At 45.2% G+C, this 24040-nt stretch overlaps 2 protein-coding genes across 4 annotated transcripts in view; one reads left to right on the top strand and one right to left on the bottom strand.

The window, feature by feature from the left end:
* Window positions 1–9895, bottom strand: part of IFT25 (intraflagellar transport 25) — a 36699-nt gene extending 26804 nt beyond the window's left edge. Inside the window, exons 1-2 of one of the 3 annotated variants that reach the window (XR_011202995.1) lie at window positions 9593–9895; window positions 1741–1847 (exon numbers count right to left, since the gene is read on the bottom strand). Coding sequence is in view for 2 of the 3 variants with exons in the window: in XM_069232642.1 (XP_069088743.1) it covers window positions 1741–1847; window positions 9593–9693 (208 nt within the window). In the remaining variant the exon portion in view is untranslated. The remainder of the gene's footprint in view (window positions 1–1740; window positions 1848–9592) is intronic. The other 2 variants (XM_069232642.1, XM_069232641.1) reach the window with 2 other exon arrangements.
* Window positions 9896–10342: 447 nt separating this feature from the next.
* The window catches only part of LRRC42 (leucine rich repeat containing 42), a 152877-nt gene continuing 139179 nt past the window's right edge, over window positions 10343–24040 (top strand). Inside the window, exon 1 of the mRNA XM_069232640.1 lies at window positions 10343–10427. The gene's annotated coding sequence lies outside the window, so the exon portion shown is untranslated. The remainder of the gene's footprint in view (window positions 10428–24040) is intronic.

Here is a 24040-nt window from a genome sequence, read left to right as displayed (position 1 = left end):
TATCCTTTCTTGCTTGCATTAGGGCCCAGTGCGCACTTGCTGTGCCAATGATGTTTTGGGCCTCAGAGCAATGGCACAGGGGAGGGGTAAACTGAAGCATATACCTTAGTTTCTGCATCTGAAAGATGCCAGTGAGGGTATGGGGCAAGAGGAGACTTGTGTTTTGAAGAAAGGGCAGAGGAGAAAGCCCACTTTGCAAGGCAATTGTTATAATTAGTGAAGAAGATGCAGCAGCACTGGGGTCCAGAGTTCTGAGGTGCCCACTGAATCACAATTAGGACTGTCTTTATTTTTTTTTATTTTTTAAAAGGACATGGGTGCATGTTCATTGCTGGGATTGGGGCCATAAGCACCTTTGCTATAAAAAGGGGGATAACACATGCAAGCTCACTTTGTTTCTGAAAAGGGGAAGATGTAGCGTAATGGCAAGCGTTACCAACTTTGGAACTGGGAAACTAGGTTCAAGTCCTGTCGTTGGATCAACAATCACTGATTCTGGGCAAATCACTTAATCTCCCTGTGCCTAAAACAAATTAATCTAACCTTGCGTAATGTTACTGGTGCTGATGTAAAGTTCTCCAATGCCCTTGTGCTGAGTTTGCACAATGTAAAACGTCACAAAAAGGGTCAGAGAGCCTGTTTGGAAATGCACTATTTACCACTAATATCTTAGAAACTTTCTTGGGGAAAACTCCCACATGCCATAAGCACTTTATAAAATTGTTGCTAAAATGTATTTTTAAGAGAAGGTACATGACTAATAGACTATCAACCAAGCACTGGTTTCCCTATAAATGGTAGGAAAGTTTTGTAGCGTTAACGTTACTGAGAGAATGTAGCCCACACAGGCATTCATTGTAACAAAAAGAGCACATTGCGAAGGTTTGAATATTCTACTTTAACTGGTGGTTGAATGGAGCTGCAACTTAGTAAAGCTTGCCAAGAATTAAATGTTGCAGGCCACTAATTGGTTTGTTCAATCGTATATAACTAATTCATTTATGTGTATGTATTTTAGAAAGTTACTGCTTCCTAGATGAAATATCCAATCGTTTTGGGTATGAACAGCTCGTCTTTCACTTACAACAACTATTTGACTTTCATTACTGTGATTGGTTGAATTCGTTACAAATACACCATTTGTAATGTTTCTTTTACGCACAAACATAATTTACTAATGAAACATTTGCCAACAGATGTCTAAGTTCTGGTTTTCTCCGGCAGCTTTGCAGTAAGTACAATGCCCTAAAATGACATGACCATTGAATGAACTTCATTCCCATCATTGCTTGCATGTGAAAAATACGAAATTCTGATGCAATAAATCCAAAGCAATTGGGTCCTGAGACCCCCTCTGACTCCATGCAGCACATCAGAGGTACTTATCAGCATCATTAAAAAAAACACAAAAAGGCACTAAAACACCTTTTCAGGAGAGATAAAATACAAGTAGAGGGACAGGATGGAGTGCTCCAAGTGCACTTCGACAAACATATTAACATGTCATAATTTGGAGGGTTTCACCGTCTTGAAATCATGTTCACTCTTTCAACAAGCTAAATGCTTCCCTAAGACTTCAATTTGGTAACCCATTCTGCAAAATTACGTCATCTTCTGAAGACCTGTGCCTCTTCATTGACTTCAGTGTGATCACACGTTAAAAACATGTGACTTCTCCCTCTTTGAAGACTCCATAGAAATAGAGGCACGATTTCAATATATAGAGCAACAAAAACTCACCTAAATAACTCTGCACTGTAAGAGTATTGATGTTTGCCAATCCTTTCAAGCTAATGATAAACTCTTGAGGGAACATTCCTGTTGTTGTCCAAAATGTTCCTGAATTCCTGTTAAGGAAAAGTAACGTACTGCTTGTGGTTAAGTCTGATTTCCCAAAAGCATTTGTAAATACTGCATAAACAATGAGTTACAGGAAGTCGCTGTTAGGCAAGTTTCACCTTTACACAAAGGTTATTTGAGGGCAGGCACTTTACATAGGAGACTGGAGCCACTCTTGTAGCAGGTAAGTTCTTTATTACATGTTTGGCCCTTAGGGCACAACACGTAAATCTGTCAGGGCCCCATCCTTTCTCTAGCTGTCCGTTCCTTGCACCCACTCACACATGAACATTGCATTACATTATTCTCCCTCAGCATTTCAGACACCGGTTCAGACATATAGGGAACGAGGACACACCTCCCGCTCTTACAAACAACAAACAGCCAACACCTTGCGTATATAGTGCAAGCACAATTATTCACAATCACTCAATCTCCAACATGCCTAGCTTACTCTCATTCACCCAACAACATTGTTCTAAACTCTCCAATACTGAGGAAAGCACACAAAATACAACAAACAACAAATATAGAAACGTTGCCACAAGTCAAGGCAAGAGGCTCCCCACTTCTCATGCCAAACAAAGAAACAAGACAACAATACCACTACATGTCTGCACACTCACAACACCACCACACATTTATGCATGCAAGACGTATAGTCACGGATGCCCAGTCACAAGACAACCAGGGCACAGAACCTACCAGCTTCCTTCGACTAACAGTTTCGTCTTCACCCCTAAGTCTAAAAATATTCAAGGGACAAAACAAAGCACAAACGGAAAGTTACCCAATCAATCAATCAGTAGATTTGTAGAGCACTTCTTGTCTTGATTAGCCGAAATGCCAAGTCTACAGGGACTTTCAGAACTGTAGAAGAGGTGCAGAGGTCCGGAGATGAAAAGGATAGCTCGTTCCATGTCTTCACTGCTAGGTAGGAGAAGAAGCAACCTCCGCATCTGCTACATCTGATGGGGGAGTGAGGGTTAGACAAATGGAAGCAGAGCAGAGGTGTCTGGTTGGCTGATGGAAGTTCAGGAAGTGGCTTAAGTAGGTGGGTCCGCAGTTGTGTAGAGCCTTGTATGCATGGGTCAGGAGCCTGAACTGGCACCTTTTCTGTACAGGGAGTCAGTGGAGTTCCCTGAGGTAGGGAGGATGTAGGTTTATTTAGGGAGATACAGGACGAGACTGGCTGCGGTGTTCTGCAGTCGTCAGAGACGGTGAACTGCAATCCCTGTATAGAAAGCATTGCCATAGTCTAGTAAGGCTGGAGATGAGGGCCTCGGTTATAGTGCATCTTGAACTTTGGGGTAGCCATTTGAATATCTTATGAAGTATGTGGAGAGTGAAGCAGCAGAAGGAGGTGACAGATTTAACCTGAGTCATCATGGTTAACTTGTTGTTGAGAATGATGCCTAGGTTCTTAGAGTGGTCGGTGGGGGTAGGAGTAGGCCCGAGTTCTGAGGGCCACCAGGATGCGTCCCACATGGAGCTTTTATTTCTGTCAGTACCTCTGTCTTGTCAGTGTTCAACTTTAGGCAGCTGCCTTCATCCAGTTGGTGACGTCTGTCATGCAGTTGTGGAAATTGGTCTTGTTGTTGTGTGTTTTCGGAAAGGAAAAGGATGGGTTGTGTGTCACTGAGTAGTATATGATGTTGAGTCCGTGGGTTTTGGTGATGCTGGCTAGAGGTGTCGTAGAAGTGTTGAAGAGGGTGAGGCTGAGCGAGGATCTTTGGAGTATTCCACTGATAATTTCCTTGGGTTCGGAGGTGAAAGGGGGAAGGCAGACTTTGTGCGTTCTTCCAGTGAGGAAAGAGGCGATCCACCCAAGAGTGGCTCCTATGTTGTGCAGCCTTCTGATGTGTGTTGGGAGACTATCAAAGGTTGCCGAGAGGTCTAGGACAATCAGAGCCACAGTCTCTCTTCGGTCGAGTAGGGCTCAGATGTAGTCCGTATCCACGATGAGGGCTGTCTCGGTGCTGTGGTTACTGCGCAATCCGGAGTGGGAGGAGTTGAGTAGGAGGTTCCGATCCAGATGTGAGGAGAGTTGCCAGCTGATGGCTTTTTCTAGTACTTTTGCTGGCACTGGGAGCAGGGAGATCAGTCAGTAGTGGTTGTGGTTGCTGTGGTCTGCCAATGGATTCTTTAGTACGGCGTGGACTTCCGCATTTTTCCAGTCCTCAGGGAAGGTGGTAGTGGCCACTGAAGTACTGAACAAGGTGGTGAGTATGTGCCTGATTCTGACTTCGTCTAGATTGAAGATGTGGTGAGGGCTTGGGTCAGTTGGGGCCCCTGAGTGGACCAAGTTCGTGATGGAGGCAGTGTCCTGAGGGGCAAGCTGGCTCCATTCAGTTAGTCTGATGTCTGTGGTGGTAGCAGGGTTGTTGTATTGCCTGAAGAAGTTGGTGGCCTTGGGATGGGGTTTGATGTTTCTGTAGATGTTGGTTATCTGAGGGGGTAATTTTGTTTGTTGCAGCTGAGGGGTTGGAAAGTTCTTTGATGAGTTTGAAGAGTTCTTTGGTGTTACTGTAGCTTGATTCAATACATGAGGCTAAGGCTTTTTCTTCAATTCTCTCAACTGTCTGTGGTAGAGGTGAGGGCTGTCTTGAAGGTGGTCTTATCAGTCGTATCCTTGCTGGTGTGTTATCTCCTTTCCATTTGTTTACAGTGTTGTTTAGGGTTCGGAGGTCATCGGTGTACCAGTTAGCCTGCTTGGTGGACCTCCTGTTGGTGTTACTGGAGATGGGAGTGATACTATCGGCGCAGCTGGTGAGCCAATTGTTGAAGTTTCTGACATTCTTATCTAGGTTGTTGGAGGAGATGGGGTGGGTGGTGTAGAGGTGTTGATCTATGTGCCCTTTGAGACTTTGCTCCAGCTGCTGTGGGGGCAAAGGGCACACTGGGGGTGGAAGTCCATGAGCTGGTGATGTTGAACTAGACGATGGAGTGGTCGGTCCAGGTGAGTTCCATGGTGTGATTGTACCTGAAGCCGCTGAAGGTCAAGATGGGGCTTAGCATGTGGCCTGCAGTGTGTGTGGGGTTGTGGACAAGTTGAGTGAGCCCGATGTTGTTCATGCTGTCGAGGAGGTTAGTAGTGTTGATATCATTGTGGTTACTGGTATGGAAGTTGAGGATGCAGAGGAAAATGTAGCTGTTGGAGTCTATGGAAAGGGGGGCAATGAAGTTGCAGAAGGCTGGGCGTGGTCCTGGAGGACGGTAGGCAAGGGTGCCTCTGAAGGTGGTTTTGCTGTCTTTTTGAGACAAGATGTTAAATGTCTGGGGTGATGTTGCCATTTATGGTGGATTATTTGTGTATGATGGTGATCCCTCTGCCAAGCTTGTTGATGCGGTTGCGGTGGGCATTCTTGTATCCTTTAGGTATTGCGGTGGTGCTGTCAGTAGGGTGAGCCAGGACTCAATGAGGAAGAGGACGTTGGTTTTGACGGTGGAGATAAGGTCCCAAATCTTGGAGATGTGTTTGTATGGTGAGTGTGTGTAGACAAGGGCACATGCGAGGTGGTGTTTTGTTCAGGTAGTGTCTGTGGTGTGTTTGGGGTGGGGCTGGTAAGTGGGCTTGTGTGTATGCTGAGGCAGGTGAAGTGGAGGTGGGTGCAAGTGAAAGGTCCTATTGTGGACTGTGGGTCGGGATGGCGGCATTGTTTGTTACGGCATCCAGGGTTGAACGTGTAGAACTTGGCGATGGTCTATCTGCTGAGGTACTGGAGGGCCAGGGATCGTGGCACCAGGCTCGGATGGGCGCAGATGGCTTGCCTTTGGCGCGCCGGCTGCGCATGTCTGCTGAGGCTTGCATTAAGTAGGTCCTGGGGTGGACAGGGTTTCTGGTGGTGGGAAGAACAGTGAGAAGGAAATCACAGGCAGCGGCGGTGTCACTTGGTCAAATGGCAGCAACTGGATCAGGTTGGAACAAGCAGGAGCTGGAGGCCACAGGCAAGTGGCAGGCTAGAGGCCGAGGTCCCTGCAGGTGCAATCACAATGAGGCCTCCATTAAATGGGTCCTGGTGTGGGTGGGGCTTTTGTTGGATGGAGCAACGGTGAGCAGGAAATCCTGGGTGGGAAAACCCAAGCACAGGGTCACTTTGTCAAACGGCGGCACCTGGATCAGGCTGGAACAAGTAGGAACTGGAGGCCACAGGCAAATGGCAGGCTAGGTGCCCAGGTGCCTGATCACTACATCGCCGCCGATCAAAGACCCCTTGACCAGGGTCCAACACAAAACCTGGCATCACAACTACACTCATACACAAGACATTGGCTTACCTAGACCACTTTGTTTTACTAAAACTACACAGCACAACAAAATCACACATCTACTCAATCTTCCACAAACTACACACCCCCACAATGACAAAACACTGCACTACCTACACACACACACAAGTACAGCCCAGCACTACAACACTCCACACAGACACTCATACTAGCTGTCCAAACAAATATGATCAAGAGCCTGGTCAAAGAATGCACTTTTTATCCCCCTGTATGGGCCCTCTGGAAACCGCTCCAGAAAAAGTTGGGACATCTGAACACAATGATGACAGGCTGCAGTAGATGGAAAATGAAAAATGATTGACACAACACAATAAATCACGAGGGTAGTAGAGGAGTACAACCTATGAAATAAGACTACATTAGAATGTAAAGAAGAACTCCCCTGCAACACACTAGAGCTACATCAAGTACCACCATTCAAGGACAACACTGTCCAACTCCACTATATGTAATTGAATAAATGTGCCAAAAAACAAACAAAAACGTATTGTGCCTCCTGTGCCACACACTTGGAAAATCTTCCTATTTGTACCGCATGGTACACCTGGTGGTAAAGCACTCTGGTGCACCCTTTGGCTATAACCCACACCATCACTGGGTAGTACACTTCTCCACATTTTCCCTCTATGAGATACTTCGCTTGCAACCTCTTGTGGCAGGGTAATACTCTTCTCCAACATCACCCACCATGGATGACTCCCCCCCATTCCAACTCGTTAAACAGGGTACTACTATACCCCAAATTAGTACACCATGGGATACTCCCCCATGCAGCTTTTCACAGCAAGGTACTACTCACCTCCAACTGTGCATACCACGAGGTGCACTCTGCATACCACTAATAGCAAGAGGGTACTGCTCTTTTCCGATTTGCACCAAACACACACACACACACACACACAGGTGTACTACACTTGTATCTCTTGTGACAGGGTACTACTCTTCTCTACATTTATAACACCTGAACATGCACAACTATCATGTATCTACCAACAACAACACAGATGGATTGTACATCCTATTCTCTGATCTGCTAACTAGACTCCAAATGGAGTCGAAAGTAAATGCTCACTCGGTACTCCCAAAACAACCTGCAGGTGGTTACTATAAACTTACCAAGCAGTCTTGCAGTACTAAGTATCTAGCACACCTCAACCATTAACATAAATTGCAATTCCCTTGAACAGAAGTCAACTTACACATAGATTTACTAACCCCACGCATGCATTACCAGGATGTCAATATGCAAGAATCACCAAACAAAATGTTCCACACCCTAATGAACCTCACAGTTAGTAGGCAACAACGCACATTGTACCCAACAGTGGCACATAGAATAATACAAAAACTATGTATACCAAATAACCGCATTGATTAACTGAATGTAATATTTTAACATCGGGATTCGACAACTGCCAGACGGGCTATGTTTAGACTTCCAATGACTTCATGACATAGTATATTCTTGAACAACAAACACTCATTTCTGTCTCCAGTGTCCTTGGAGATAGGCCTGCTTCTCGTTCTGAATTAACCACTAGAGCCTGGGTCTTTCAACAAAAGTACCAAAGCTACTCCAATCAAACATCAGCTTACTACCCTCCTTCATGATGTTCAACTCTACATTACCAAAGCCTCCACTCTAACACCCACTTCTGGAATCCAAGACATTGATGAGGTTCTCTCATAGCCAGGTTGTGGTTCTAGGCTGCACAACCACCAGACCCTCTTCCTCCATTCCTGATTCACACCAGAGAGGAAAGTCCCCATTCCCTGGAGCTACGCATTGTCACACAAACTTTGTCCACTGCCTTGATCTCATAGCTAGCAGGAGCAGTCACTCTTCAATGGACGCCATAACATTTACAGAATGTCTTTAACTTTCTTAGAGACTGTGCACTGTTTTCCTCAAACTCGGTCAAGCCTTATGCGCTCACGAGTGTTCTTGCTCATCATGCAGCACACACCTCTCGAGAGAGAGTAGTGACCGGGTTTGTGAATGAAACTTGGAATCAAATGGAGCAATATGCAACCACTGCGGTACACCAACACCAAAAAGGCACACAGGACCCTACAGAGGCATGGACTAGCCTATGCCACAGTCATCGTAATTTGGAAATCATATTACACATTTGCCATTGCTTTCCCTTATGTGACTGTCACCATTGAGTGTATAAATGCCTGAAGGTCCTTGGGTCACTTCAAAGTCAGGTTTACAATAAAGGAGATTTTCCACTGTCTCCACAGCACTGTCCTTATAACAGTGTATCCATACCATTACCCTTAAGCTTAGTATCATACACGCCTCTATTTATAACTCTCCTCAGTTGGCGCCTTGCCAGACCTCGCCCACCCACCCTCCTTTCAGGGCTTCTCCTTCCAGCAGCTTGAATTGACACCACTTACCGGTGAATTTGAAGGTGGACGACCTCCAAACCTCTATGGGCACAGGACCTTCCTTTGTCTCACAACAGGCCCCCCTCACTTGCCAGAAATGGCCCCCAAATCCCACCATAGTGTTGGTGCATTTTCACTCTGCTCCTTAACAATTAGTCACCAAAATATTGGCAAACCAATTGTGTTTTCTTCATATGGGTTGGAACCTTATCTGTGTCGCCAAACTGTTGTAGTTTGAAGGCAAGTTTTTCATATAAGTTTGGAGCCACTCAGATAGGAAGGCATGTATTCCATGCTAGGTTCATGGGATACAAAATCAGCAAGTATGTCTCAATCAGGGCTTCATCCTCTCTCTTCAACTGTCCCTTTCCTAGCTCCCACGCCATACCACACACCAAAATTATATTACCTCACTCTATCGCATTCCAAACACCAGCTAAGACAGCCGGGAAATGGGAACACTGGATACCAGACACGCCACGAAATTTCACTTGACGTTTGCCAGTAGTAGATTGGTTTGAGTAGAATATCGCGCTAAAATACATTTTCTCCTCGAACTAGTCTCCTGAAAGTCACTTGTGACTTTTTTGTACGAGGTACACCATTACAAAATATAAACAGATGTTACTTGAGATGCTGGGAAATGTATTTCATGGAATAATTTCACGAAAATAATGCGTATTACACAAACAAAAGGCACACCTCAAATTATTATGTCAAGCATAGCAAAACAGTATTTTCTATTTTTGCACTGGTTCAAAAATATTTAATATAGTACGTGATGAAATATCAACTGTGCATAACTTATTTGCTTCATTTTTGCATCTAGTATACTTAAACACCCCTACCTCTTAATTTTGCCGCGCGAGTGTTTGGGAATAATTGTATTAGAAAGACGCAAAATGCACAGGGTGGACCTCACTTCTGTCCATATTGCAACATTTAAACTATTATAAGTTATAATTATAGCTATAACTTCACAAAATACTCGCAAGGCTGGAACGTCGTGGCGCGCACTTTGAAAACACCCATAAACGTAGTGATCTAGAAAAGCTGCAGCTCTTACCCATCAATGATGTGCTCGGGAGGGTGTTTCTCGTCGCTGGACGTGGCTAGAACAACTTTCCCTCCATTGGAAGCCAGACAGAGATCATCACCTTTGCTCATGTCTGATCCAACTGTCAGTGATAAATAGGCATGTGTGTTAGGACACCAACAGGAAGAGAGATCTACAGCAGGCTGATCCCTCGCAGATGCTACCGGGCTATCGAAACAAGAGTCATCTAGTCACCAGGCAACCGAGACGTCTCCGTTGCGCAGCGCTAAAACCGCAACTGTCCGCATCAAAGTGGGTTAACTTGGCGGCCATTTTGGAATAAAATGCACCATCTCGTTCAACAATGCTATTGTGCCTACGGTTGCCTTACTACACACGTGCGCGCAGGGTTCGCCATTGGTTTAGGAGCTAGAGTGTACCGCAGTGAGGAATGTGGGTGAAACTTTCCGTAGCGCTGCAATTTACAAGTCAATGATGAGATGGATTAACGACAGAATAAAATAATTAGTGTTAAAAAGCAAGAGGTACTAAGCCATTAGTAAACTTATTGGTAAATAAGAAAATCTATGTTTACATCACAAAATGTAAAAAAGTTTAATTTTTTTAAAAAAAATTGGCAAAGAAAGATATATTAAAACTACAACGCCCATGTAAATTATTAATCTCAACCATCATTATGATTTATATTAAAATTCTAAAATGGCCGCCGCCGTAAATCACGGTGTTCGGTCTAGTGTTTCATGAAAAGCACGTGATCAGCTAGTTGTTAGTTTCCAAAGTGAGTAACATAGAGAAAAGACTCTCCCATGCAGCTTTTATTTAGAAGGGCGCTCTCACCGCACAGGTTGGTGGAACTGAGTTTATGTTGCCAATGCCATACTTTTAGCATTAGTATGGATTCTGGTTTTTGCAACAGGGTCATGTAGGAGCTTCAGTGATTTGTTGAATGTGTTACTACCAAGTAGAAGCCTTTAGAATGTGCTGATATTTTTCGCCACGGTCCAAACATGTTTTTAAAAAGTTTGAGAAGGTACCACATTTGTACAAAGTATGTACATTTGAATTATACCGAATTAGCGCCTGCATTTCTCTGTTTTAAGTTTAGAAGTCGTGATTTAGAAAAATGTAATCTGCAAAAATGTTTTCTTTCGTATGTTGGTATTCATTGTCTTTACGATTCTCAACGTTGTCATCGAAGGTATCATGCAGCGAAAGGGCGCTCACGCTCATGATTAACAAAGGTTCCTAAAAAATAAGGTTTACGTTCTCCAGATCCGTTCGTCAGGCAGTGCATCCTGGTCAGATTCTTCTCTCTTTGAATATTGGGATTTGGGATCCAGATTTTTATGTCGCAGCCCACTAGGCAGTTCCGCGGTCTGCTTTGCTAGACATCTTGGGGCATTTCTGAAAGTTGACCTTAGAATACATTCCGCTCGTTGATTACAACTGGCATTGTGGTTTATACCTCAGACTTTCTGGCCTTCCATTTGCTGGCTTTATTTGCTTTAGGCGCTACAGGTTGAGTTGTCCCTCTTGTTGCCTAAACCGTGTTTTCTATATTTTTCCACAAACTCTCTTTCTGTTAATAGACCTTTAAATATTGTTCTTATCTCTTCACATTTGCTGTGCATTCAAAGACCGAGGTTGAATGTCAGCTGCTGTCTTCCAAGGGCACTTGTTTACCTTTCTTTCCATTACTTCAAAGTGAGAAGATTCATGTGACAATCTTGTTGGATACTGGGGGTATCAGAATTATGAACGCACAAATGAAGCACATTTTCTGTAACTTCTGAAGTGTGTTGGAAACAATACTTTAATATGATGAAATCATTAAACTAAGTGATGCAATTTTCACACATTTTCGTCTGTGCACTGTATAGTTTCATAACAAAAACTGTCTGTGCAAATGAAATGGTCATTTCAATTGAAAATGTGATGTCTCTGATGGCAAAGTGCTACCACACCATGAATACTCCACGCCATGCCACTCTGCACCACTCCACTTTACACCACTCTACGCCACTGTACTCTGCACCACTTCATTCTATGCCACTTCACGCTAGGCCTCTATACATTACCCTGTACCACTCTATGCCAATGCACTCTTTGCCACTGCACTCTACACTACTCAAGTCTAGCCACACCAATCTACTCTACACAATTCCACTGTATGTCACTCTGCAACACAGCAGTCTATGGCAATGCACTTTACTCTGTAACACTCAGCTCTGTGCCCCTGCACTTTTTGCCAATCACTGTGCACCACTCTGATCTCTGCACCACTGCATTCTATACCACTTTACTCTATACCATTATATTTGATGCCACTCCACGCCACTGCACTCTACCCTGTACCACTCCACTCTATGCCACTTCACTCTACTTTGGAATAATCTACTTTACGCCACTATACTCTACGCTACTGTGCTCCAGTGTCCGCCACTCCACCCTATGCCACTGCATTCTACACCATTCTACTCTTAACCAGTGCACTCTTTGCCAATGCACTCTACATAACTGAACAATCTCACTGCACTTTACATTACTGCACTCTACCCTGCATCACTGTACACTACGCCACTCTACTCCACTGCACTCTCTGCCACTGAATTGTATGCCATTCTACTCTGCACTACTCCGTTCTACACCACTGCACTCTATGGTACTAGTCATTTGAATTTGGTGTTGTTATGTAGAGCAAAACTGCAGCTAGGATGGCATCTTAGCGCTCAAACTGTTCAGAGAAGTTACAGGTAGAGTGGTATGTTTCAAAAAGGCATATGATTGCAGTATGGCCTACGGTGTCAGCCACAAGGTCCTGACACATGCCTGACCGTGTTGCAGCAAATTTGACAGCCCTGTTATGCGTCACAGTTTTTATAGTGATTTGAGGGGAATAGTGCTTGCTTTATACAATATCTACATGCCTGATTAAATACTCGTCGTAATGAAGGGTATGTTACTGTTTCATAGATGAGATGATGGTGCAATCCACAGAAACTGACACCTCCACAATTAGGGGCTTTTTTTGTGAAAACTTGTTGGATGAAGTAATAAAAGTAAATGGCTGCAAATTAAACAAATAATCTAGATTATACTACACATATTTCTTTGACATTTGTGTCGTACCCAAACGAGTTGCGCTTACGAACACTTAATAAAAGTTACTGTGATACAAAATGATACTGTAATCGTAAAGGGGAGAGAGGCAGTATTTCTCAATCGTTGGAACAACTGTTCTCAACTTCTCCCACTCACAGTCCATCCAGTACCACCAAGGGCATATAGAGGTTCTGGAAAGCCAGTAGAAGAAAAGTACAACTCGCTGACAAATTGTCACTTTGGTATCATTGCAGAATTTATGAAGTCGCTATTAAAAATACAACAGGCATTTGCAATGCAGTGGGTCTCGCGTTTGCTTGAGTTTGAGCTATTAGCGTTATATATTCCTAACTGGACTTTTCTTGCCACATAAATTGAAAAGGAAAAGTAAAACAGTTGACATAAGCATGCCAATTCAAAGCACCTCAGCTGCCATGAGCATGAGTGCAAAGGAGAGATACAAAAGGAAAAAGAAGTTTGCTCGCAGTCAAACATATCAGCAATCATGCAATCATCCATGTAACAGGGTCAGTGTCCAAGGCGGTGATAAACCCGCTCCAAAGAGGGACAAACGTAAAGCATTTACCAATGATGACAAAGGATTCTTGAAAGGCAAGCCCATGAACGAGTGATATGGGTGTCCGCTGGGCGTGGTTAAAACCCCACAGATAGGTTACAACACGTTAGAGTGCTTGCACGCTCGACCTAAAAAAGCAATATTACAACACACCTCAGAAGACACCTGGACATTAGAGGTACATCACAAAATAATTACTAAGTTCTTGAAACATGAATGTTCTGTCTTTAAAGTTGCTGTCTGTGAAGAACAGCCTTGGCTGTAAAGGACGTGTATTTTCTCTAGCAATGGGAAACCCTACTTGGGTAGTCATGTACTTTACACATTACCAAATAGAACTAGGCTTTCTATTCGATTACTACATCTGAAAAACTAAAGATCTGGTAAAATACCTTGATGATACAAAGAAAATAAACTGACATAACCATCCTCAGTTTTGACCTCTAAATCAAGACAATGACAAATATTACCCTGCTTCAACCCTCTAACTTGTGAATAGTTAATCAACCATTTGAAGACCTGTAGCTCAGCAAGATCACCAATAGAACCAAGCATGAGACATATATTCAAAAACATCCTTCTCAAAGGTTCAGCTCCCAATCCATCCAGAACAACTATAGAGACTTTTTATATCAGATCTGTAAAAGAAAGAAAGACCCCAACCACACTGATGCATGTATCATTCACTATTTAAAGGTTCATTCTTAGGTGAACTCAGGGAAAGAACTGTTTGCAGGCACATTTTGGCAGTTGTTGAGTAAAGTACATTTTTTTCAGACTACCAAACTGCAGTGCTATTAAACTATACTGCTACTAGACCTCTCATCACCCTCCCAAACTACTTATCACCCTAAATTCTTACAGAGACTTAACAAATATAGGAACCCATGTTGGATTGCTTACTTTCTCACTAACAGAGCTTTCATAATATTGCTTACTCCCTACTTCTTGGCACCATTCCTCTCCACAGCTGGCTTCCCTTAAGGATCCATGATCACTCCTCCTCTTATTGATGTGTTTTGTCTCCCTTCAACTTGGCCTCATCTTTTCCTCAAACCTCAACTATTATAAATTTGCTAATGACATGGAAATCTTCACACAAGTTACAGTTACCTTAGGGCACCCGTTACAGTTACTTGAAATAACTCTAACAGCAAAATTGTGATGGTTTTGTACATTTATAATGTGAGCCTAACTATAACGTCCCAGTAACCTTCGGTTATTTTAAGTGAATTTCTGTTTTTTCAAGTCTATCCTACCTATAGCGTCCGTGTAACGTTTGTTTTTTTTCAGTTTATTTCTATGTTTAAAAAAAAAATGTAAAGTACCGCCAGGGGTAATGTAGCGTCCGTACCGCCAACAGGCTGGCGGTACGGAGGCCCTTATTACGACCGCGGCGGTAGCGCCGCGGTCGCACCGCCGGGGCCGGTGGTTTCCCGCCGTTTTAGCCCCGGCGGTGATAATCCGCCAGGGCAGCGCTGCCCTGGGGATTATGACACCCCTACCGCCAGCCTGTTTCTGGCGGTTTGCACCACCAGGAAGAGGCTGGCGGTAAGGGGCGTCCTGGAGCCCCTGGGGGCCCCTGCACTGCCCATGCCACTGGCATGGGCAGTGCAGGGGCCCCCTAACAGGGCCCCGGCCAGCTTTTCACTGTCTGCATAGCAGACAGTGAAAAGCGCGACGGGTGCAACTGCACCCGTCGCACGGCCGCAACACCGCCGGCTCCATTGGGAGCCGGCTCCTATGTTGCGGCCTTATCCCCGCTGGGCCGGCGGGCGCAAACTTGGTTTGCGCCCGCCGGCCCAGCGGGAATGTCGTAATGGGGGCCGCGGGAGTGCGGCCACATTGGCGGCCGCACGGCGGTTACCGCGTCAATGTCGTAATGACCCCCTATATGTTAATCCAACCACCCGCACACAGCTTTAGGCTCTGCCCAGCTCGGTTTGGCCTCTGGCCAGGCCCTGCAGCCAGCCTCCTGTTACCACCTAACCCCATGCCACACATAGCCTTTGATCATGCACAGTGGGGGTTGGTCGCAGCCAACCCCCTATAACCACACCATATATCTATCTTTGTTTTCAATACATTTCTTTAGGTGGCAGGATTTATCAGTTTATCAGCCCGGCATTCAAACTCAAATCACCAGTTCCCCAACTGGTAGTCAGTCCATAAGGAAACAATAATATTTGATCCGAGGAAGAGAAGTTTCACTTGCAGAAGAAATCACAATTAATATTGACATCTCCAATTTGTACATCTTTCGTGCAAACTAAATGTTTACTGGTACAAATCCTCATATACATATAATTGTTGATTGAAAATTAACATCTTTACGAACGTACCCCCAAATTGAACAATCAACCAAAAACCATCTCATAATTCCATTCATCAAACAAAATGACCTTAACGCAAAGAAAAAAACCGTTTGCTATTGACATCCCCAACCTATAAATCGGTTGTGCAAATCTTCATATACATTGTATTGCCATTGGGTTAACACAACTATATTTCTCAAATGGTAGAGTTATATTCAAAATGTGCCACCACACTAAGTATATTGCATGCTAGTATGATACTCCAGATACCTCAAGAATTTTTTATAAGACATGATTCACATTCATGTAAAAATACAATTCAACAATTTTGCATTAATTTGAAAACGCAATTGAAAAAGATTTCATGAGGAGAAAGGAGAATGTCTAGAACACATTTTTGCCATATTAACATTGTAAATTCGAAGTCCAATAGCAACCTGTAAGGATATGGCTCCCTGTTGCAGTTACCCCCCACTTTTTGCCTGATACTGATGCCGACTTGACTGATAAGTGTGCTGGGACCCTGCTAACCAGGCCCCAGCACCAGTGTTCTTTCACCTAAAATGTACCATTGTCTCCACAATTGGCACAACCCTGGCACCCAGGTAAGTCCCTTGTAACTGGTACCAAGGGCCCTGATGGCAGGGAAGGTCTCTAAGGGCTGCTGCATGTCTTATGCCACCCTAGGAACCCCTCACTCAGCACAGACGCACTGCTTGCCAGCTTGTGTGTGCTGGTGGGGAGAAAATGACTAAGTCGACATGGAACTCCCCTCAGGGTGCCATGCCAACCTCACACTGCCTGTGGCATAGGTAAGTCACCCCTCTAGCAGGCCTTACAGCCCTAAGGCAGGGTGCACTATACCACAGGTGAGGGCATAGGTGCATGAGAACTATACCCCTACAGTGTCTAAGCAAAACCTTAGACATTGTAAGTGCAGGGTAGCCATAAGAGTATATGGTCTGGGAGTCCACAGCACTCCACAGCTCCATAATGGCTACACTGAATACTGGGAAGTTTGGTATCAAACTTCTCAGAATAATAAACCCACTCTGATGCCAGTGTTGGATTTATAAAAAAATGCACACGGAGGGCATCTTAGAGATGCCCCCTGTATTTTACCCAAATGTTCAGTGCAGGACTGACTGGTCTGTGCCAGCCTGCTGCTGAGAGACGAGTTTCTGACCCAATGTGGTGAGGGCCTTTGTGCTCTCTGAGGACAGAAACAAAAGCCTGCTCTGGGTGGAGGTGCTTCACACCTCCCCACTGCAGGAACTGTAACACCTAGCAGTGAGCTTCAAAGGCTCAGGCTTCGTGTTACAATGCCCCAGGGCACTCCAGCTAGTGGAGATGCCCGCCCCCTGGACAAAGCCCCCACTTTTGGTGGCAAGTCCAGGGGAGATAATGAGAAAAACAAGGAGGAGTCACTGGCCATGCAGGACAACCCCTAAGGTGTCCTGAGCTGAGGTGACTCTGACTTTTAGAAATCCTCCATCTTGCAGATGGAGGATTCCCCCAATAGGATTAGGGATGTGCCCCCCTCCTCTCAGGGAGGAGGCACAAAGAGGGTGTAGCCACCCTCAAGGACAGTAGCCATTGGCTACTGCCCTCCCAGACCTAAACACACCCCTAAATTCAGTATTTAGGGGCTCCCCAGAACCTAGGAAACTAGATTCCTGCAACCTGAAGATGAAGAAGGACTGCTGACCTGAAAGCCCTGCAGAGAAGACGGAGATACCAACTGCTTTGGCCCCAGCCCTACCGGCCTGTCTCCCCACTTCAAGAAAAACTGCACCAGTGACGCGTCCCCCAGGGTCCAGCGACCTCTGAAGCCTCAGAGGACTACCCTGCATCTAAAAGGACCAAGAACTCCTGAGGACAGCGGCTCTGCTCCAAAGAAGAAACATCTTTGCAACAAAGAAGCAACTTTTAAAGACAACACGTTTCCCCCGGAAGAGTGAGACTTTGCACTCTGCACCCGACGCCCCCGGCTCGACCTGCAGAGAAACAACACCACAGGGAGGACTCCCCGGCGACTGCGACCCTGTGAGTAGCCAGAGTTGACCCCCCTGGGCCCCCCCCCAGCGACGCCTGTAGAGGGAATCCAGAGGCTCCCCCTGACCGCGACTGCCTGCTTCTAAAAACCCGACGCCTGGTAAAGAGACTGCACCCGCAGCCCCCAGGACCTGAAGGTTCCGACCTCCAGTGCAGAAGCGACCCCCAGGTGGCCCTCTCCCTTGCCCAGGTGGTGGCTAACCCGAGGAGCCCCCCCCCCCCCCTTGCCTGCCTGCTTTGCTGAAGAGACCCCTGGGCCTCCCATTGAAACCTATTGCGAACCCGACGCCTGTTTGCACTCTGCACCCGGCCGCCCCGTGCCGCTGAGGGTGTACTTTTTGTGCTGACTTGTGTGTCCCCCCCGGTGTCCTACAAAACCCCCCTGGTCTGCCCTCCGAAGTCGCGGGTACCTACCTGCTGGCAGACTGGAACCGGGGCACCCCCTTCTTCATTGAAGCCTATGCGTTTTGGGCACCACTTTGACCTCTGCACCTGACCGGCCCTAAGCTGCTGGTGTGGTAACTTTGGGGTTGCCCTGAACCCCCAACGGTGGGCTACCTTGGACCCAACTTTGAACCCTGTAGGTGGTTTACTTACCTGCAAAACTAACAAACACTTACCTCCCCCAGGAAATTGCACTGTGTCTAGTTTTAAAATAGCTTATTGCCTTTTTTGTGAAAACTGTACATGCTATTTTGCTGATTCAAAGTTCCTAAGTGAAATACCTTTCATTTGAAGTATTACTTGTAAATCTTGAACCTGTGGTTCTTAAAATAAACTAAGAAAATATATTTTTCTATACAAAAACCTATTGGCCTGGAATTGTCTTTGAGTGTGTGTTCCTCATTTATACCCTGTGTGTGTGTGTGTGTGTGCAACAAATGCTTAACACTACTCTCTGATAAGCCTACTGCTCGACCACACTACCACAAAATAGAGCATTAGAATGATCTCTTTTTGCCACTATCTTACCTCTAAGGGGAACCCTTGTACTCTGTGCATGCTATTTCTTACTTTGAAATAGTGCATACAGAGCCAACTTCCTACACAACCTTTTACCTATCCCCCATTCCTTACACGTAGTCAGCATCCATTCTTTATACTTTCTTCAAAACCAGTATCATTAATGAATTAAGAAAATTAGTGAAAGGCCTACCTGAAATTGTACTAATCAATGTTGCCGCTTCTGATCAGTCCTCAATTTAATTTCCCACTTCACAAATATCAATATCTATTATAATAATGTAAAAAAAAAAAAAAAATTAAGTAAACCACGATTTATAAATCTATTACACCCGTCAGACCCAAAAAATACAATTTACCCTGATTCTAACATGTAGTCAAATCAAAGTAAAATATAATAAGAAACCTATTTAATGACCAATTCTCTTTTCAGTCGTTAGTCAGAAACATTTTTTTATTTACTTTTTCTCACAATTAAATCCTCTTCTCAATATTCCTTGGATCATATATTATTATGTATATATACACTGAAAAACAAAGGTTAAAGTATATTGAGGTGAATGTCAGTGACAACATTAACTTTTTGGACTTAATAAGGCCTGAGGGCTCTATCCCCTAGGGCCGTTTTCTTGTTAATTGAAGGGAGGAGGGTGAGAGGTCGCGGGGCCCCATCCCCAGGACCATACCACAGGGCCTGCTTCATTAACGGTGGTTGCCCACACAAAGCACCCACCATACATTTGTTGGGGCATCAGTGCGGGCAGGGAAACAGATTAAAAGTCTTCTTCCAGCTGGCAGGAGCATTTTTCAAGCTCCTGCATGCTGGGAGCAGACTTTGCATCTGTTCCGCTTGGCAGGAGATAAAAAAAATGATCCCACTTGGCCGGAGATTAAAAAATGCTCTAGCCCAGAGGGAGCAAACACAGGTTTCTCTGGCCGTGCTAGTGCAGACAGGGAAACCACTTTGTCCCGTGGTTGGCTCCCTGGGACAAAGCTACTGAGCCGACCCTGGGGTCTTGCACAATTTCATGAGGGGGAGAGCTACACGGCTCCCCTTCCCTGGACACCATCCCTTAGGATCCAGCACAATAAAAGGTTGGTACCCACCCAGAGAACCCACTTTACTCCTTTTTTGGGTGGGGGCACCACAGCCCCTGTGGTCCTAGCCGACTCGTCACGTCCTGCAGGAGCCTGCACTGCTCCTGCCCACAGGAAGCAGCTCCTAAGGCTGCTCCCTCCAGGAGGCAGCAATATTTAGATCTGTTTCCCTGCCCGCATCACTGTGGGCAGAGGGAAACAGATGTAAAGTCTGCTCCCAGAGCGTGGGAGCATTTTTCAAGCTCTCGGCCATTGGGAGCGGACTTGGTGTTTACTCCTGCTTGGCTTGGCTTGAAAAAGCGGTGGAGTCTCCAGAGCCATTAATGGCTTGAGGGGGGGGCATGCAGCCCGCTCCCTTTTTCTTCATTTTGCTGCTCGGGTGATGGGGTCCTTGGGACCTATAGGGGCTTGAGGAGGGGGGGCTGCACATCCACCCCCCCTTAAAACATGCAGCAGTCCCGGGGGATGGGGCCCTGGGCTGAAAATGGCCCAGGGAGTAGGCGCATGCCCCCCTCCCCCAGAAAATTGGACTGGTTCCCATGAAATAGGGTGCCAGAGGTTACAAATCAGCCTGGGGAGGGGGGCCGCACACACACCCATCCCCCAAATTATAAAATTCACTTTCCTCCAGGGTCCTGGCCCACCCAGAGGGGCTAAAAAAAAACCACAAGCCAGGAGACCGTGCTTTAAAAAAAAAAAATCATTTTTTGCCACAGATACTCTGTGAATATGCAGCAAAATGTATTAAAAAAAAAAACTTTTTTGTCTCCCAGGCCTAGGGGTCAGATTGTTCCTTCCCTGCCCCTTTGTGTTTTTTTTTATTTTTGTTCTTTTATTAGGAATTGGGACCGAGTCCCAAGCCCTAATATGGCTGCCACCACTTCTTGTGGAGGTGGCGGCAGCCAATCTCAATTGTAAGCTTTCTTGTATGATTACTTAAAATCTTTACAAGCTCGATAAAGGTAAAATGCATCATTATAAAATTGACAAATGTAAAACAGCGGCCGGAAAACACAACTTAAAATTGGCAGTCGATTATAACTAAAAAGTCCTGACAATGATTAGAAGTCTGTAACCAATGAGCATTGCAATAGCCAACAATTAAAAGTTGATTATAAAGTTCATGAAGTAAAATACACAACAAAACACAGACGCAAGGGCATTTCAAATATATTCTAAAACTGACCAGCCAAGTTTCTTAAGTATAACGCTAATACACAGAGAGTTAAAGCATCATCTAGAATATCACACGCTAGTGCAAAAGCATTGTAGGGGATGCGAATTTCAGCCCTAATAATCATACTATTATGTGGTTTTGGAAGAGTAAAATAAATACAGAAAGCAGATGAACCTTTTCAGCGTTTTCTGGATAATTATACCGATATTAAATTAAGCTGAGTAGAAGTTAGCATTACTTATAGTATGTACAACTTTTGAAAGGTGGCAAAATAAGGTAGTTGCTAGTATTCAAACCCTACTATAGTATGAGCCCTGGCGTAATAAGAGAGGCTATTATTAAAGCTCTTAAATAATGAGATTGCAGCCATATATTGTCACAGCACTATATGACACCAAAGGAACAAGTGGATTTTGTTACAGGACAATTAGATTAATAAAGCAACATGTCCCATGGACAAATAGATATTTTATTACATTCCAAGCCTGTGTATTGTATTCAGTGCACCACACAAAGATTCTGGATCTGCCCTGGTCACCCAGTGATGGAACCTGATTAGATGGAACTTGATTATGTATTTTTTTGCATTCAGTGTCCATATTCACCAAGTTAAACTCAAGATGTATCAATGTACGCCGGGTGTGTTAGGGATTTTAAGTATTTTTCTATATGACGCTATATGACAACGCTCTCGTGGCTCCCTGAGCCTACTGGGAAAGGTGAGATGGTCATAGTTTATTGTAGGTAAAAATGTTGCACATATGACGAATCCGAATCGCCCCTGCAGAGTGACTATATCGTTTGTGATGTAATTTGGATAGAGCATAAGTGGTCTTGGCTGCTTTTTCTACCAGTGCAGTACCCTGTAATAGTGATTTACCAGTGTCTGAGAGCCGAACGCCAAGTTACATTTACTGGATGTCCCTATTTTTAATGGGCCTAATTTCCATTCCAGTTGGTGTTTTTTGGTTCTTTGGCCAAAAATCAGGAACTTGATTTTAGCGCATTTGTATGCAAGGTATTCATTGTGTTATACGAATGGGGTCTCTTCATCTCAATATGAGTTTGGTCAAGAAGTACCTGATCATCCGCTTACTGTATAACAGGAAGTCTCATCTGGCCCAGTTTAGGTGGAAATGTGTTCCCTTTTTAGCAATATCCCACCCAAAACTGCTGTATTTAAGTTGAACAAGGTGGGAGCAATGACACAGCCCTGCTTTGAGCCCATTATTGATATAAATGTTCCCAGTAGCATGGGTCTGTGTGACCTTGATCTGTACCCAGGTGTCAGTATATAGCGCTGTGATTGCCACCAATAATTGCCTGGGTATGCCCTAGCTGGCAAGTTTTTTTTTTTACAGAGGATATTGCAGTCAGTTCTGTTGCATGCTGTGCTATAGTCTATAAAACATGCGTATAATGGAGGAGTGGTGGTTTCCAAGGCCTTTGGGCCAGATAAGAGAGAGCAGTCACGTTATCTATAATAGAGGAGTTAGGTCTAAACCCTGTCTGATATATTGATATAATTTTATTTTTGTTGATCCAGGATTCCAGCTCATGTAGGACTACTTTTGCAAAGGCCTTACCATCTACATCCAATAAGGTTATTTACCTACATTTTTTGGGCTGGGTAGTATTACCCTTTTTAGGTCGAGCATAAGCGTACAACCTCTTGTATACTTCTTCTGTGGGCTTCTAGCTATTTCATTTGTTAGTTTCAGTGTCATTTAAAAATCCTAGCATGCTAGTGGTCAGTCCTGTCTCTTTGTCCCTCCTTCTTCTGTGTGGGAGTAGGAACCAACTACTGTATAATTACGCTTCACCCTGTTTATCTGGTCTGCAGGGGACCTTTTGTCTTACTTTGTTTCCTGCTCCTGTCCAGGGAAGTTTCCCTTTTAATTTTCAGAGCATTCCTCCTCTGAGCTTAGCTGTAAACAAGGTTTTAAATCAGGATGTTATCTGGGTCACATTTGGTCTTTGTGGGCTCTCTGCACTCTCTCAGCTGCCTGGCTTCCGCCCTTCCTTGGCTTGGATTTTCTTTACCAAGTGTGTCTGACTCTGTGCTGAGAGCAAGGACGAAGGATCACTTCTAATTGCTTATAGCCTAGGCACCCAGCTCTACCAGGGCCCCGCTTCTGCTCCATACTGGGATCCCACTCGCAGCTCCATCAGTGCACTGCAATTCACACACTCTAATCCCTCAGCCGTGCCAGTGACAGGAATCCCACACACACTGCCTGCCAGAGCACCTCAGTTCCCGCAGTCAGTACATGCTGCTGCTCCAGTAATGGGACCTTGGGTGCAGCTCCACCAGTGCCCCGTTGTTCACACACTGCAAGCCCTCACATGTGCCGCTGACGGGAACCCCACACACGCTGTCTGCCAGAGCACCTCAGTTCTCTCTGTCAGGACACTCTGCTGCTCTAGTACTGGAACCTCGGGCGCAGCTCTATCAGTGCACTGCAGCTCACAAACTCCAAGCCCTCAGCCTTACCAGTGCCAGGCATCCCACACACACTGTCTGCCAGACCACCTCAGTTCTCGCAGTCAGTATACTCTGCTGCTCCAGTACTGGGACCTCGGGCACAGCTCCATCAATGCACCGCAGTTCACACACTGCACGCCCTCAGCTGTGCCAGTGCCAGGAATCTCACACATGCTGTCTGCCAGAGCACCTCAGTACTGTTCCAGTATTGGAACCTCGGGCGCAGCTCCATCAGTGCACCTCAGTTCACACACTCCAAGCCCCTCAGCTGTGCATGTGCCAGAACCCCACAGACGCTGTCTGCCAGAGCACACACACTGTCTGCCAGAGCCCCTTAGTTCTTACAGTTGGAACTGCTGTTCCAACACTGGGATGTCTGGTGCAGCTCCATCAGTGCACCCCAGTTCACACACTGCAGGCCCTCATCCGTGCTAGAACCCCTCACACGCTGTGCACCAGAGAACCTCAGTTCTTACAGTCAGTACACTCTATTGTTCCAGTACTTGGACCTCGGGCACAGCTCAATCAGTGCACCTCAGTTCTACCCTGGCAAGGTCATTTCCTTTTCTATACTGGGACCCTGCTCACATGCAATTCCATTACAGTAGCACAATTCTAATATTCAATCCCACTGCCAAGCCAATACTGGAATCAAAAGAGCAAACCACAGCTCAGCCAATGCACC

The sequence above is a fragment of the Pleurodeles waltl genome, chromosome 4_2 (genome assembly GCF_031143425.1).
Source record: "Pleurodeles waltl isolate 20211129_DDA chromosome 4_2, aPleWal1.hap1.20221129, whole genome shotgun sequence".
In the NCBI taxonomy this organism is placed as follows: Eukaryota; Metazoa; Chordata; class Amphibia; order Caudata; family Salamandridae; genus Pleurodeles; species Pleurodeles waltl.
Note: the sequence above shows the minus strand (reverse complement) of the source record. Positions and strands in the feature narration are given on the sequence as shown.